The 16,225-nt window shown below is 32.5% G+C and overlaps 3 protein-coding genes across 3 annotated transcripts; 2 read left to right on the forward strand and 1 right to left on the reverse strand.

Annotated features, from left to right (window-relative positions):
• Positions 1-3,185: 3,185 nt before the first annotated feature.
• On the forward strand, positions 3,186-4,925 carry SAPINGB_P003168 (uncharacterized protein; the record flags this gene model as incomplete). Its single annotated transcript, XM_031997886.1, has 1 exon — positions 3,186-4,925. One exon carries the CDS (start codon positions 3,186-3,188, stop codon positions 4,923-4,925), a length of 1,740 nt encoding a protein of 579 aa, XP_031853777.1.
• Positions 4,926-8,022: 3,097 nt separating this feature from the next.
• SAPINGB_P003169 (uncharacterized protein) lies at positions 8,023-8,436 on the forward strand (the record flags this gene model as incomplete). The annotated part of the gene is made up of 2 exons (XM_031997887.1): positions 8,023-8,127; positions 8,188-8,436. 2 exons carry the CDS (start codon positions 8,023-8,025, stop codon positions 8,434-8,436), a joined length of 354 nt encoding a protein of 117 aa, XP_031853778.1.
• Positions 8,437-8,637: 201 nt separating this feature from the next.
• SAPINGB_P003170 (uncharacterized protein) lies at positions 8,638-15,555 on the reverse strand (the record flags this gene model as incomplete). The annotated part of the gene is made up of 3 exons (XM_031997888.1): positions 8,638-10,440; positions 10,498-15,394; positions 15,476-15,555. The coding sequence occupies 3 exons, from the start codon at positions 15,553-15,555 to the stop codon at positions 8,638-8,640; spliced, it is 6,780 nt and encodes a 2,259-aa protein (XP_031853779.1).
• Positions 15,556-16,225: the final 670 nt, after the last annotated feature.

Consider the following 16,225-nt stretch of genomic DNA (forward strand, 5'->3'; position numbering starts at 1 on the left):
AACTTCCCTTCTATTTTTAAGCTCGCATAATGTGTTTTAAGCATTCTATTTTTTTCTTCTTCTTATAAACGTAAGTTTATACGTATTCGTATTAACAAAAGAATTCATTTAAAAGAACCCTTTTTTTTTGTGGAACCATATATATATATATTTATACGATATATATCGTTATGCATTGTGAACCTTTGAGGCTTTTAATTTGAGGCGATTATGTTTTTGTTTCTTATTTAATATATTTCTTTATTTCCCATTGAAATTTACATTTAGAACTTTCAATTCTTATTCAATTCTTATTCAATTCTTATTCAATTCTTATTCAATTCTTATTCAATTTTTGTTTTTAAAACTAAACTTTTTTAAATTGGAAAACATTTAGAAAAACAAAATATATGAAAAATGATGTTGCTCATTTATTTATAAATGAATATTAAAATATATATATATATATATATATATATATATATCAATGATAGAAGAAACTTTTATTTGAAAATAATTTCTTTTAAATTCTAATAATAGAAACCATTCATGTCAAAATTATTTATCCTTTCATGTTTTTTTTTTATAAAAGTTATACTAAGAATTGGAAATAGTTATGAAGTAACTAACTCATTAGCTATAACCGTCGGATATCTCAAAAAGTTTTTTTTTTTTATATCAAATATATTTCCAATCTATAAAATTTTTTTTTATTTAAATAATAGACCAGTATTGAACTTTCTACAATGAAAATCTTTATCATTTTTAAAGTTTTTTCTTTGGCCTCAAAAAAATTAGATTGGCTTATGCTTGAAAAAAAAATAAAAATAAAAATAAGAGTTAAACGCTTCAGGGTCTTAAGTATGTAATATTTTTTTTAACAAAATAAATTTTGTTTCTATTAACTTGAATACATTTTTTTTAAAAAAAAAAAAAACAATATATTTCTTGTAATATGAAGACTAGAAGTTTTTTTTTCATAGTAATAATGCTGAGAGACGCCTTTGAATAGACTGATTCAAAAATATGACAAACATATTATTACACACATTTTGGTTGACCCCCACATAAAATCCAGAAACCAATTTTGTCAATCAAAATGTCAATTGATTGACATTTTTTGTTTATTTTCCGCTTAAGTAACAAATATTATTTTTTTTTTTTTGATAATGATTCAAGCCTTATCAGAGATATGAATTTTTTTTAAGCAATCAAAATAGTCTTGTGCTTTGTTACTCTTCTCCCTACGCAATAAATTCCTATAGGAACCTTATAGTAAAAGAGTGTAATAGCGGGCTGGTGGGATTTTCAGAAGACGTTTAATGCTAAAAAAATGCGGCAAACCCAGTTTAAGGAAAAAATACACAACAACTATAGCGTAAAAAAATGTTTGACTTGCTTGTATCGTGATATGCATTTCCGGTGAATACGTAAAACCAGTCTTAAAATGCATATATCTTATAGCTCATCGTAGATTAATTACGGCGTGGGGAAAATATATATATTTATATTTCACAAAAAAAAAAAATAGAACAAACAGTTGGCTGACCCAGTAATGTTTAAATATTATTCATAGACCAATGAAAAGTAAGTTCCGGATCGGAAAAATATTTGTAAAAAAAAAATATGGGGTAAACACTATTTACATCGTTTTTTTTTTATCAGAAATTCAATAAATTTTGAATGTTAGATGCATGTTTCTTTGAGGTTCATACTACTACCCCAACTTACTAAATACATTCTTAAGCATTAATAATAATTTTTGTGCTAAATGTCAATAAATTCCAAATTTGGTAATAAAGGAACATAATATGAGTTGAATTTCTTTTAAAGTCAACAAATTCCAGATATTATAAAGTTAATAACTTTTTTAAACAATAGTCATACCTACTGTATATATAGCAAATGATTAATGTAATCCGATGCTTCCTTTTCATGAGGCTCAACGGCTTGTATTTTTATCCCAAGAGAACTCTCTTTTTTTTTTTTATTTCCATTTTAATTCAACCTTTTGAATTCTCCCGCTCAATGCCTTGGTTTTTTTTTTTTATTTTCCCCACAACCGTTCCGAATCGACCTCATCTATTTGAAATAACCGCTAAATATCTATATAAAAAAATGCTTAAAATACCTTAAAAGGAAAAGTAATCACCATTTTGAACAACAATTCTTTGTAGAACTCAAAAAAATAAATAAACGGTACCGTTTTGCCATCTTTCAAAAATTCATTTGAAATATATCTATATTAATTGAGTCTATCAGTGTTTGTTAATATTTGTTAATTTTTTTTTTATATACATCATTGTAGTATTTTTTTTAAATAAATTTAAATGATATGCAAGATTGTCCAATTTTTAAATCACAGTTACCAATTGAAAGAGTTCTTTTCTTTTTCATATAATTATTATCATTACAGACAGACTTTTATTAAATTTTAAAATAGGAGATAATTCACTCCACTTTATTTTTTTGTCGTTAAGGAGCATGGGATACTTTAATTTCTTATGAGTTTATTTTTTGAATCTTTTGGTTTAAGTTAATTCTATCCTGTTTTTTTTTTATTGAGAATGATACTCTAAAATGGTAACAAAACTCGTGTTTCTATCTGGGCAGTAATAGTTGATTGATAATAAATATAGTAAACATCAGAAAAAATGGATGAAGTTAAAAAAAGGTTAAACAGAAAAGCAAAATGTCAATCATTTCGAATTAAACCTTAAATATCTTTAAGAAAAAACTCCGACAAGTAAAAGAAATTGGCATAAGCATACAAGAATTATTTTGACTAAGAAAAGATTTACTTTATAAAGAAAAAAAAAAGAAATTTTAGCATAAATAAATACTGTTTTTGCATGGAACATGGGAAACCCTATATCGAACCTCGACGGTTAGGGTCAAAGAAAAAAAAAAGTGTCCCAAAGCAGCAATAAAGTTTCTTTTTTTAAAGAATCTAGTTCTTGAATCTATACTTCATAAAGCAAACAATAAGATTTTATAAATACTGTTTGTTATCCCCTTCATGTTTTTTTATTTTTTTTCTCATATATACATTGAAAATTTATTGCTATCTTTATATTAAAATTCTACCCTCTTTCCTTGAAACTTTTCTTTAATATCATTTATCTTTCTTCTTTCAAAAAAAAAAACTTTATTCAATAAATTAAAATTTTTATAAACTTATTCATTTTATTTTATGTCATATAAAAATGTTGGTTCCTTCAATTATTCCACATAAATGTCCTCTCGATGCAGATTTTGAGATTGAATTTATTCGTGTCAAAAAAGCAATTCAAATTCTAGCTGAAAACCTTGCACAATCTTATGATGCGACACAACATCCGTATCATGTTGAAACAGAAAATTATGAGCAAAGTCTTTCACACTTGAATCACTCAACAAGTACTGCTACACCCTTATCTGATAATGACTTTAACTCTATTAATCAAAATCAAAACTATGAAACAACACAACAGAATCACCAGGCCCATAATCTTCAAAATTCACCCAGTGAACAGTCTCAGCTTAGTGTTTACGGCACCAACTCAACTCAAACCCACCGTAATTCAGATTTAAGTCACCAAGACCTCAGATCATCTTTAGAATACTTGGAAGGTTCCATGGAAGATTCTTTTCAGCACATTGTACATAATGTACCCAATGATGTTGATGGTGATACTGACCTTTCAAGTTATTCTGGAGATGAATCCGACCATGACTACAATTTTATTGCTGTTCGTCAACCTGTTGAAACTCTTCCATCTCAGCAATGGAACAGTATCGAAGAGATGAACAGTTCGGTTTTTAATGCTATTGCTGAAAGCCGATTAAGAGATGAAAACTACATTAGACGCAACCTTTCAAATAATTTACGGCCTAGAAGAGCTTCAATTTCAGAAAACTTAAAGCTTTCATCTCAACAACAATCAATTTATCAACAATCAAGAATTTCTTCTCAGAGTATTGTTTTTGAAGAGGATTTTGATTTTGATTTCGAAATATCGACTGATTACAAAAATGAAGAAATTGAAAGTAATTTCAGTTTATTTTTAAAGAAAGAAAACCAATCTGAAAATCATGAAAATCATGAAAATCAAGACCAAGTCTACGAAACTTACGATGAGGATATAATTGACGATGAGCAATCAGTTGAAGATAATTTCATGTATGAATCAGATTACTCAGAGGCTGAATACGACAATGATTATTGTGTGTCTACTAGCTGCTTAGGTGAATGCTTAGGAGATGATAAAAAGGTTATAGACATGTTGGAAAATGATGAGCCACTAAGTGATGTTGAAAGTCTTTTTGATGAAATCGATCATGAGCCTTCGTATCTGATTTCTCAGGAATCTCAAATTTCAGCCTCTGGTTCTTATGAACAGGAAAGTCAATTAAACCGACGAAGATATCTGTACGATTTTTCAACTATATCTTCTTCACCATTTCTAAACAACCCTCAATCTTATCTTTCTGGTTTTTTCCCACACCAAACATATTCACAGCCTCAAATTTTTGCAGGACCCCCTACAGCGCCAATTCACTACCATTTAAAAGACGGAAAAATTCACTTTCAAGACCTTGGATGTTTGCTATTAGGATTCAATCAATTTGGTCGACCAATTTTTGGATTAGAAGACAATGAATATATATCTAGTGCAATGGTCTATGCTTTTGCTACGATGTTATACGAATGCATCAATAGTCCTTATCGGAAAATTCTTACAACTAAAATTCAGCTTGGATTATTGACACCTTATCAATTCGTTTGTGCCTTGGGACGTCAGCACATATTTCAAGATTACTTGCGTTGCGTCCAATGGCATGAATTTGACCGCATCTTTCCAGTTCATCAATATCGATTTGTTCTTTCTACTTTCTATCATGAAAATACATATGAAAATATTATTTCTATGCAAGCTTTAGAACAACTCCTATGGGGTATATAACCCATTTATTTAATTTTTTTTTCTTATAGACACTACAGTTTTTTTACACCTTTTGAAAATTTGTACTTTTTTAATGATATATACCTTGATAAAACTATAATAAATACAATTGTCACTCTAAAATACTTCTTTCAATAGTAATCATGCATGGATAATCTACAAATAAACCTTTGTTCGTTTCTATTCATAGCCATATATAACTAACGTTCCATATGACGTATCAAAAATCAGGTGCTGTCATAAGATATTTCAACTTATTTAAAGTTAACTCTTTGTATTTCAATAAAAAAAGGGTACGTAATTTTTTTAATGCTTGTTGCAGAAGACAAAAAAAATTTGGATTTATTTGAAAAAAAAACTCATGAGATGACTTCATGATCATGAAGTCATCTTTCTATTTGCATAACATAATAGCTTCTATTAGAAAACTTAAAATTTTCATTAAGATTTAAAATTTTAATTTCCTTTTATTTTTTCTATTTGTTAATGCATAATATATATATATCATTTTTAACCTACTTAAACAAACAGCGGCTTTTAAAAAGTTCTTCCTTTTTGCTTTTTTACTTTGTATACTTAATAACAAAAAAATACTCCAAATAAACATTTACATTAAACATTTTCAATACCAATGAAGAGAGGATTACAAATTAAATGATATAAATTCAGCGAAAGTAAATGAATTTTTTTATTATAGTTTATTGTTTGTTGCTTTTTCTAAGAAATAAAGCATAATCTTTCTATACAAATATGGATATTTCCAGTTTGCATTTTTAAAAAACAGTACAAAAGAGGATATTTTTCCACTTGGGATATTTAATGGCTCTTTCTTTTTTTTTTTTTTTTTTTTTTTTGACTATTTTCATGTTTAAAACTTAGAGAGCATTAACACCCAATAGATGTTTAAGATACTAATTAAAAGATTTATAGCATTTTAACGGAACTAACAATTATATTTAGGCTAAACATTTCTTTGAAGTTATTTCGCTTATTCGTAGTACTGAAATAATAAATTTAAAGGATTTTTTTCCTGTCGTGGCTAGTTATTTATATTGAGATGGTAAGAAAGGAATTTTCATTCGTTATTAAAAATTGGAAATTGTAAATGGCATTGTTTACTGATATGAATTAATTCTTTTTTTAAATAACGACATTGACCTAATTACATGTAATGAAGATTTGGTTTTAGTTTACTGATCATGATTAGTAAATTATTTATAAATTAATTTTTTTTTTTTTTTGAAAATTTATTAGGATTAGGAAATTTTGGAATTTTGCTGATAGGGGCTACGTAATGCTGATAATCAAGTGCAACAATGAATAGTGGAGAAGAAACTTTAGTAGCTACGTAATCATTACCAAATTTTAAAAGACGTTTTTCTTACATATAAGTTAAATGTCCCAATTAGTTTACAAAATCTGGGGAAAACTAACTTTTTCCCATAAGTATCGGCAAAACATACCTTTCCAATTAAGAAAAAGATAAACCAACTTGGTGATTTAGCTCTATTAAAAGATTTTTAACAAAAACTTTTGAAAGCATACTTTCCGTTATTTATATTGATAGAACCAAAGCTTATAAGCTTGAAAAGTAAAAAAATTCTTATCAATATATTGAGTTTGTTGATGTTATGTAATTCCATGATTTCCATTAATTTATCATTGAGAAAATCTAAGGTCAAAATATATTTATTCTTTGACTTTTTTCAAAAAAAAAACAGATTTTCAAAAAAAAATTTCTTAATAGAATTTCTAGTTAAGATTATTTACATTTTTTCTTGTGTTAAAATAATTATTATAAACAACTAGCGACATTTCAAAACCAATATAGATGTTACTTTTAGGTCCCCAATTATTTTTGAAATTTTAAATTTTAATTTGTATTTCAAAATCTATTACAATTTATCCAACTATCATGACTGAAGGATGGCAATATCATTCTGTGAAAAGAAAAAGAATACGTGGCAGCTACTTTCTCTTTTAATATAATTTTCTAATTATCTTAAGCTTTCTTATTATTCATTCATTTATCTTAATATAGTAACCGTAATAATAATAATAATAATAATAATAATAATAATAATAATAATAATAATAATAATAATAATATTATTATTATTATTATTATTATTATTATTATTATTATTATTACCATAACTTCTGTAAAAATTACCATGATTATTTATATCAATTGTTTTATTTAGATAGGAAGTAATATGACACTGATATAGGAAGTAATATGACACTAATATAGAAAGTAATATGACACTGATATGACATTTTTAAAATATCCAATATCTTTTTGCCACTAAGTTTCCCCTCTTTTGTTTTAATCCAAAGAACTACTGCACCAGGTTTTTCCTTCTCCTTAACACGCCCTGCTCTACAAAGAAAGTTAATTAGCAATGCATGTTACAAGCAAAACTTTAAATTGTAGCCAAGCCTCCTTCCGCCAACTCTAAAATATTGGTGTTGCAACACTGGAAAGCCAGAACTCAAGGTCGATAACAAATAAAAAAAATTGGTTCGTCATTCTCAAGTTCCTCAAGTAAAAACATTCAGTAGATAGCGCGATAATTATTATTATAATAAATTTTTAAAAATAATGAAAATAATGAAAATAAAATAAATCAAATAAATCAAATAAATCAAATAAATCAAATAAATCAAATAAATTAAAATATTATATGTGTTTCTAAATATTTCTACAGGTTTTGTACGCCTTCCACTGTATTGGTTTCTTATTCATTTGTGGGGCGGACTGCACACTCTAAGTAATTTAGAAACTGAGTCCGGATATGTTCGGAATTTTATTATAATATTAATAGTTTTTATCATCCAATCAGACAATTAATTCATGAGCTAGAGGCTCTGCTATATTTCCTGTTTTAAACACATGGCAAGTTACAATGTAAATCCACTGAATTTTCTTTAGCTGCAGAAGTGATTGTATTTTAATTGCTTACGATTAATAGTTTTACCTGGTCAACTATAAATACCTCTAAATTCCCCCTAATATTTGACATTTCATAATATCTCTTAAAAATTATTTTTCTATTAATCCTTAAAAAAACACAAAAAAAGAAAATACTTCAAAATGTTTGATGAACACCAAGATTCTTACAATCAAGTTTATTCCGAGGAAGAGCATGAAGGACATTTTAGTCACGAACTTCTCGCAGGTGGCGCCTCTTTCTTTGCCGTATGTGACTAATTTTTTTTTAAACTTTTGTAAATTTTTTTGCTGATAAAAATATTTTAGATGAAGGAGTGGGAAAAAAGACAACGGTCAGAAGGAAAAGAAGTTGATCATGCTTTTGCTAAAGAAATGATTGCTGGAATTGCTGGTGGTGAAATTGATAAGCTTGTTGAAACTAAGGGTCTTGATTATATTGATACTGAAAGAGCCAAGCAAGAGGCTCGAGACCAAATTGACCGTCATTACGATAACACATATGGCAACAGTGACAATTGGTCTCCAAATAATGACTCTCCTTACGCTAACTATTAAAATAATTGTTATATTTAAATATTATAAATTTATACTTGGCTTTAAAACCAAGTAAATTGATTTTAATCAAATGAAAAGACTTTCAAATGAGAATGGAATTTTTTTTTCTAAAAACACTTTCGAAATGTGCTAATATATGATGATATGCTTAAATTATATTTAAATTTAAAAATAAAAAATGCTTGTTACATGGATTCAAAATTAACGCCACCTTGGTGGTTGTTGTTGTTGTTGTTGCTGTTGCTGTTGTTGTTGCTGTTGTTGTTGAATGTGTTGTCGCTGATGAAGGTTATGTGAAACCGACGAGGAGTGAGGTAGAACTCTCACAGTAGACTTTTGGGACCGTTCATCTTTCAAGCTGCTAGAGCTGACTACTCTATGTCCCCCTGCTGGCTTTAATCGTAAACCAGATGAAGCAATGTGATTCCCGGAGTTACCAGGCCCTTCAACATTGTTACCCTTAGATGCTGTTTCTGAAGATAAAGACGCCATAGTAAATGATCGTGGGATAGAAGGCTTCCGTACCGTCACAAAATTCCCCAAAGTATGCTTGATCTTGTTGGTACTACTAGCACTTCCGGTGCTTCCATTCGAAGTTGTAGAAGTAACTGAGCTTTTGCGTACATGCTTTGAAATTTGAGATCCCCCAGAAACAATTCTTCTTTGTGGTTGAATTTGAGACTGAGAATCTCCAAAGCCTTTGACAGGAGGACGTGGACCTACCGGATGGTCATAGATATGTGCGGTGCTATGAGCACCACCCCCATGAACATAAATACTGGAATGTTGTTTGGTACGTTGCTGTCCTGTGTCCTGGTTTCCATTGGGTCCTTTTGGAACTCTAGGGAGCGGCCTTCCAGATGATGATAAAACTGGAACATTAGCCTGTGTAGCTCCCCCATCATTTGTATCTATCCGAGTACTCGCAGGAATCTTTCGAATAACTTTCTGATTATTCGATGCTCCAATTAGCGATTTAAGTGATCCTACAGATGAAGACTGAGATACTTGCGAGTTATGACGGAAACTAGATTGCGATTCCAATTGATGCTGGGCAGGAACCTTCATAGGAACGTAGGATGTAGAGGTTTGGGGGACATGTTGCGGCATCTTATTTTGTGTTTCAAGGTGTTGAAACTGAGGTTGATCGATTGAAGGTTCAATCACGGGCAAATTTGACACAGAAAGAATCGATGCTGTAGATCTTCGAGCCTCATTTCGAGTTGCAGAGGGTGAAATAGACTGAGGTCCATTTAAACTTGCTGGAAGCGCACTTGAAATAAAATCATGTTGAAGACCACTTTCTGGGCTCAGTCTGTTTTTAGGGTTCCAAGTTAAACTTTGTCGCACAAAGTCCACTAGTTTATCATCATAAGTACGAAGTTGTCGCTTTAAGCTTTTAGTACCTGGAAATCTCTTCACATTACGGGAAGACACATGCTGCCTAGGAGCACCAGTGGAATCAAAAAATAAACGTCTTCGGCTGCATTGATTAATCATATCCAATTCAGGGACTCCCATGACTTCCATTATGCAATTGATCTGTTCCTGTTCATTTTCTCCCATAAATAATGGTTGTCCTGTAACCAATTCGGCAACAATGCAACCCATACTCCAAATATCAATCTTTCGATTATAAACCATTCCCAATATGACTTCCGGAGATCGGTAAAATCTTGACTGAATATATGTGTAAACTTTTTCCGATTCGTAACAAGATGATCCGAAATCAATGATCTTTATTTTCCCTTTGGCGGGGTCTTCAAGCAAAATATTTTCTGGCTTGAGATCACAATGAATAATCTCCTTGCTATCCAAAAATTGCAAGCATTCAAGAATTTGCTGGGTTAAGTGACGCACAAGTTTTAATGGAAGTCCTTTAAACTTATTAATCTTAATAAGCTCATAAAGATTTATTCCGAGTAATTCAGTGCAGATACACAGATGTTCACGAAAGTTAAAATGATTTGTGTATCTTATCAAATGATATTTATCAGAAGGGTCCTAAAAAAGTTAGATATTAAATAAATCAAAATAAAATAAAAATCAAGATTCTCTTACCCATTGAGTCAATGTCCGAAGAATGTCTGCCTCAACCAAAGCCTGTAAATGAAACTGTTTTCGATTAATGATCATCTTAACAGCTACTAGTTTACCATTTTTGTGATCAATGCATTTTAGGACTTTTCCAAAACTACCTTTACCAAGCACACTCAGAATCTCATAACGATATGCAATGTGATCACCAGGCACAACAAAATAATCACCATTTTTATCGTCAAATCCATAATTATTGACTGCGTGTCGAATGTCTCCACTGATTTTTTTGGCATCAGGTCTACCAGTAAAATAAACATTTCTAAAATCTAAAATCTCTCCTTTTTCATAGATATTGAGCCTATAGGTACGGGCAGCAATGGATGGAGTCAAAGCTGTTGAAATCAAATTTCCAGCCTTTTTCGATTCTTCATAACGTTTCAAAACTTTTTCATCATCAGGAACAGAATGAACCAGAGTGCGCATGATTGCTTCCACTTCTTTTCGAAGCTCTTGTTCTCGCAGCTTTCGTTGAGCTTGTTGGGCTTGAGCAAGTGCCTTAGCTTGAGCTTGCGCTTGAAGTTGCTGCTGTAATAATGGTGTCATTACTATTGAAACATCTTTATCAATATCGTCAGGGTGTGAGCTCGGTGTTATAAGCTTATGGTAATGATGGTCATTAGAAGACGTTTCACGCTTCCATGAAAATGGTGATTCTCTTCGGCTTTCAGGCGTATTGGTATTTTTTCGAAGATCTGTAGAAAAGGGTAAAAATAAAAGCCTTTTAGCTGCAGAACCTGAAAGGCCTAAACTGTTCCATTGTTTGGAAACTGTTGATTTGGATCTCATTTTGGTATTATTAAAAGGACTCTCACCTCCACTTTCAACATCAATCCTTTTAGGAGTATTTAGACTAGCATTAATACTCGAATGGGGAGGGATTTGAGAAGGCCAGTTGGCTGGTCGAATTGGAGAAGGCATGGTGGAATTGAAAGAAAAACTAGAAGTCGATGGCTTAGTTGGTGACACTTGGGCTTCAGGATTTTCTGTCGCCTTGCTGAGCACATTGGGCCCATTTAAACTAAGCGAAGATGTTGTAGGCTTAGTAGAAAACTCATTGAGTGTAGTATATTTAACAACCTTTGGAAGAGTCATGCTAGTTGATGCTCGAGAAGGATCTAACGATGGAGGATCAGATTGTCCTTGAAAAATCTCAGAAGCAGGTTTTCTATCATAAAGACCTAATCCGGATGTAGTCATAAAACTACTAGTTGAATTCTTGCGTGCAACAGGAACACGCAACGATCCAATAGAACGAGTAGAGAGCTTGCGAAACAGAGTGCCCGAAGAAGGGTATTTATCGTTATTTGAGATCTGTTGTGATTCTTGAAATTGATTAATTTTACTTGGTGATTGTTTTTGTGATTGTCTTGTTATGTTTAATTTATCTTCAGCTTCATTCATTAAAATTCTAGGTGTTTCATAAGATATTTTTGATAAAGATGAAGATAAAAAACGAGAATTTGTCAATTGACGGGGATCCAAGGACGAAACATTTTCCACATTAGGGTTCGATGTTAATTCAGAAGATGTCGAAATCAAAGAAGATGCAAAAGGTGGTGTAGGAAGAGATACTGGTGTAGATTCCAGCGGCGGCTTGGTGGTTGTTGAATCAATTGAATTTTTGGATTCCGTTTCAAAATCAAGATCTAATGCTTTAGAAAGACCAGATGCAAACGAATTTGAAATAGTTAGGTTGCCAAATTGCTGAAGGAGCGAAGAACGACGTTTTGTAAGTTCAGGCTTTATATTCTGGTATGAAGATTCACTAGGTTCGCCACTAGCAGAATGCTGTAAAAGTGTGAAAGATTCCATGTCTTGACGGGATGTTGTCAAACGTAAATTATTTTGAGAAATTAAGTTGTCGGGCAAATTTTTCTTTTCAGAATATTGCAATTGTGGTATAAGTTGGTCATACTTAACATTACGATCAATTTGCAGCTCCTGTTGTTGTTTCTCTTGCAGTTGTTGCCGCTCACGATACCGCTCACGTTGTTGCTGCTCACGCTGACGCTCATATTGTTTCTGTTCAAGCTGAAGTTGCTCAAGCTGTAACTGCTCGCGCTGTAGTCTCTCACGTTGCTGCTGCTGCTGTTGCTGTTGCTGTTGCTGTTGCTGTTGCTGTTGCTGTTGCTGCTGTTGTTGCTGTTGCTGCTGTTGCTGCTGTTGCTGCTGTTGCTGCTGTTGCTGCTGTTGCTGCTGTTGCTGCTGTTGCTGCTGTTGCTGCTGTTGCTGCTGTTGCTGCTGTTGCTGCTGTTGCTGCTGTTGCTGTTGCTGTTGCTGTTGCTGTTGCTGCTGTTGTTGCTGTTGTTGCTGTTGTTGCTGTTGCTGCTGTTGCTGCTGTTGCTGCTGTTGTTGCTGTTGCTGCTGTTGCTGCTGTTGCTGCTGTTGCTGTTGTTGCTGCTGTTGCTGCTGTTGCTGCTGTTGCTGCTGTTGCTCATGTAGTTGTTTCTCATGCAGTTGTTTCTCATGCAGTTGTTTCTCATGCAGTTGTTTCTCACACAGTTGTCGATCGCTTTGTTTCTCAAAGTGCGATTGTTCGCTTTGTTGCAGGTCGTACTGTAACTTATGACGCTTATGCTGTTCGCACTGATTTAATTCGGATTGTTGTTTTTCACAAGTTTGTTGAAGATAAGAAACTCGACGATTTTTTTCATGTTTTTGATGTTCGCTATGACTAGACTCCAGTTTTGATTCGTGGGAATGTTTCTCATAAATTTCACGAGCTTCTTGTAAGCGTCTTTCTTGCTCCAGTCTTTCGTGTAATTGTTGATGATGAGAATTCAGATATCCTTGGTGTAGCTTTTGATGCTGACGCTGTTTTTCAAGTGCTTCGTCTCGTTGGAATACATCATATTCCGATTGAGTGAGTTCACTCCTCCTTTGTCCTTTCAACCCAAGGTTCAATGTTGAAATTGGTTTATCAAAACTATGAGCACTTGAGCTTGGGCCATTAAATTCTGATAAAGCCTGTGTAACTTCTCGACTAGCACGGTGCGACTGAAAAGACGATGCGTAAGCTGACATTCGTTTATGGCTATTGACATCTCTTGTAGAAATTAAGTTATCAACACTGCGATAATTATGTAACGGGCGTTGTTTAGACTGCTGATAGGGATGCTGAGGTATATTTTTTGCGTTTTGTTGATACTGTTGATAACTCGATGTTTTTATAGGGCTTTGTGATATTGAAAAATCAGAAATCATTGGTACGCTTAAATCTCGTTTATCATCACCAGAAATTCCAAAATCCCCATAAATTGACCGTCTATTTTGAAGCTTAGTTTTGTTTGAAGAAGGATAAGGACCATTTTGAACCCCCTGAATTTGTAAAGATGGTAGTGTATCAACAGGGGATGAAAATGAATCATTAGCTGCAGCCATGATAGACTTGTCCCGAAACCTTGAATGATTCATTGAATATTGACCAATAAATAACTCTTCAGGAAGAGGCGGAACAGGTGGAATCTCATCGTTGTTGTTGATATAAGGCTCAGGAGAGCCAGAACTTCTAGTCCGGGGCTTTGGGGAAAAAAGAGTTCCAGGTCCAGCAGATAGGCGATTGCTTTTGGTTCCACTACTATTGGTTGCAATAGAAGCTGATGATAAAGAAAAAGATGAAGTGGTTGGTGAAGGATTTGTCGAGGATGGTTGAGAAAAGCGGTGAGAATATGTTAACGGAGGGTCCATACTTGTTAGCGAAGCTGTGTTATCGATACGTGGTATTATATACTGAAGGTCTATGCTGCTACTGTTTCGTGAAAACTTTGAATCTGTCAAGTTTGAAGTTGTCCGCAAAGATGGCTCTTGGCGAAAATGCGTTGTTTGTTGTAAATTATTGGTGCTCATATTGGTGTTGTTATTAGTTTGAGAATGCGGGTGTACTTGGGGCTGAGGTTTTGTAGCTTTAGTCATGGCCTGAACGTGGCTATTTCCAAAGTTGCTAGTGTTTTCCGAAAAGTCCATATTTTCATAATCAGAAATTAAATTTGAAAACGAGTTTGATGATCGAAGAAGAGGCACAGATCGTCTAATAGCCTCGTTAGAAGCGTTGATAGGTCTTGTACGTGTAACAGGGTTTGTTATGATGCTTGGTTGAGTGGTGGCCTGTTGTGTTTTTTGATGTGTATTAGCTGCCAATTTTACTGTTGTGGAGGAGATAGATGTCGAGGACATAGAAGGGTTCAGTGCAGGTTTTTTGATTTTTGAAAGTGTCGAAAACGTGGGGGCTGTAATAGAAGAGCTCGAAAATCCAGGACTTTGATTAGACAAATGAGTTTTAGGAGTATTATTTTTTGAATTATTGACCGAGGTCCAACCATTAGCTTGATTTTTAACCTCTGGGTGGCGATTTGGAGAAAACTGTTGTTGTTTTGTCGCAAAAGAGCTTGATTCCTTGGATAAAGGTGAAGTGAAGGAGGAAGAGGGTGAATGCTTTTTCGAATTTAGAGAAGATGTTAATGCTGTGCTCGATGGTGATCCAAAGACCATCTGTTGTTTATTAGAAGAGTTCGAAGACTCATTTTGTTCGGATTCTGACTGCTTAGAAACCCTGTGTGGGATAGCAGAACCTTTAGAATTTTCAAGGGACAACGAAAACCCACGGTTTCTAATAGATACAGATGCTGTCATAGCAGATTCGCTAAAACTCGGGGTCTGTTTGTGCCTTTGAAATTGACTTGATGGAGAATCTGAGGCAGATGAAGGAGCAGATTCAGTATTACCTGAATGGCTAGAGTTGAAATTAGTTTGTTTCCCAACTGGTTCCCGGTTAACAGGCCGAGATGATAGTTTAGTTTTAGACGTGCTGACAGGAATGTAAGACGGGAACGAAGGTACAGGGGAAGCAACTAAAAGCCTACTAAATAGCAAAAATAACGTTAGTTAAATCTATTTGCTCCTCATTTTTTAAATTTATTTTGCATTAGAGATTCATACTTACGTTTTCAGGTCATCATCGTCTTTAAAGACAGTTGATGTTTGTGTCCCCGAGTCTGACGACAAAGTTTGAAAAGAATGCATAAATTGTGCAGTTGGTCCAATTGAAAACAAGCAAAGGATACTTGAAAATTATTTCCTATTTCAATATAGCATTAAATTAAGAGTAGAATATTTAATGGAAGTGAAAATTGAAATGATTAGATAAATGGAAATTATCACTGCTAGCTTATTAAGAGTAAAAATATATTATTTAGTACCGTAGAGTAATTTTTTAAAAAAAATTTAGCGAAATGAAGAGCTACCAAAGTAATTGATCAAACTTTGGGAAAAAAATCAAAAATAAGTTGATATTTGATTTTAACCTAATCTTTTAAAGCGCAAAAAAAAAAAAAAAAAAAATTGATGATAATAAAAATTGTATATTAACGAAGGCGGATCAATTATTAAGTATTTCCATACTTAAATAAAAGGTTCAAATCAGATCAAGACAAAGTCCTTTGTTTTTGAAGTCTGATATTTTGCCCGTAAGCAACAAGTTATAAATTTTAAATAAAATAATTCAAAAAGATTATACATAGATATTGGCCTTAGCCTATCTTGATCTATAAAGTAGAATAAAAATGAAAGAATGAATAATTTCAATTTTAATTTCAATTTTTGTTACAAAGTGCTACAGATATTTATTTACTGGAACTTCAACGTGAATGGCCTTTATGCCAGAAAGGAGGTGTATAGCGCTAATGACGTATAT

The sequence above is a fragment of the Magnusiomyces paraingens genome, assembly GCF_902498895.1.
Source record: "Magnusiomyces paraingens strain CBS 517.90 genome assembly, contig: contig2, whole genome shotgun sequence".
NCBI classification, from domain to species: domain Eukaryota; kingdom Fungi; phylum Ascomycota; class Dipodascomycetes; order Dipodascales; family Dipodascaceae; genus Magnusiomyces; species Magnusiomyces paraingens.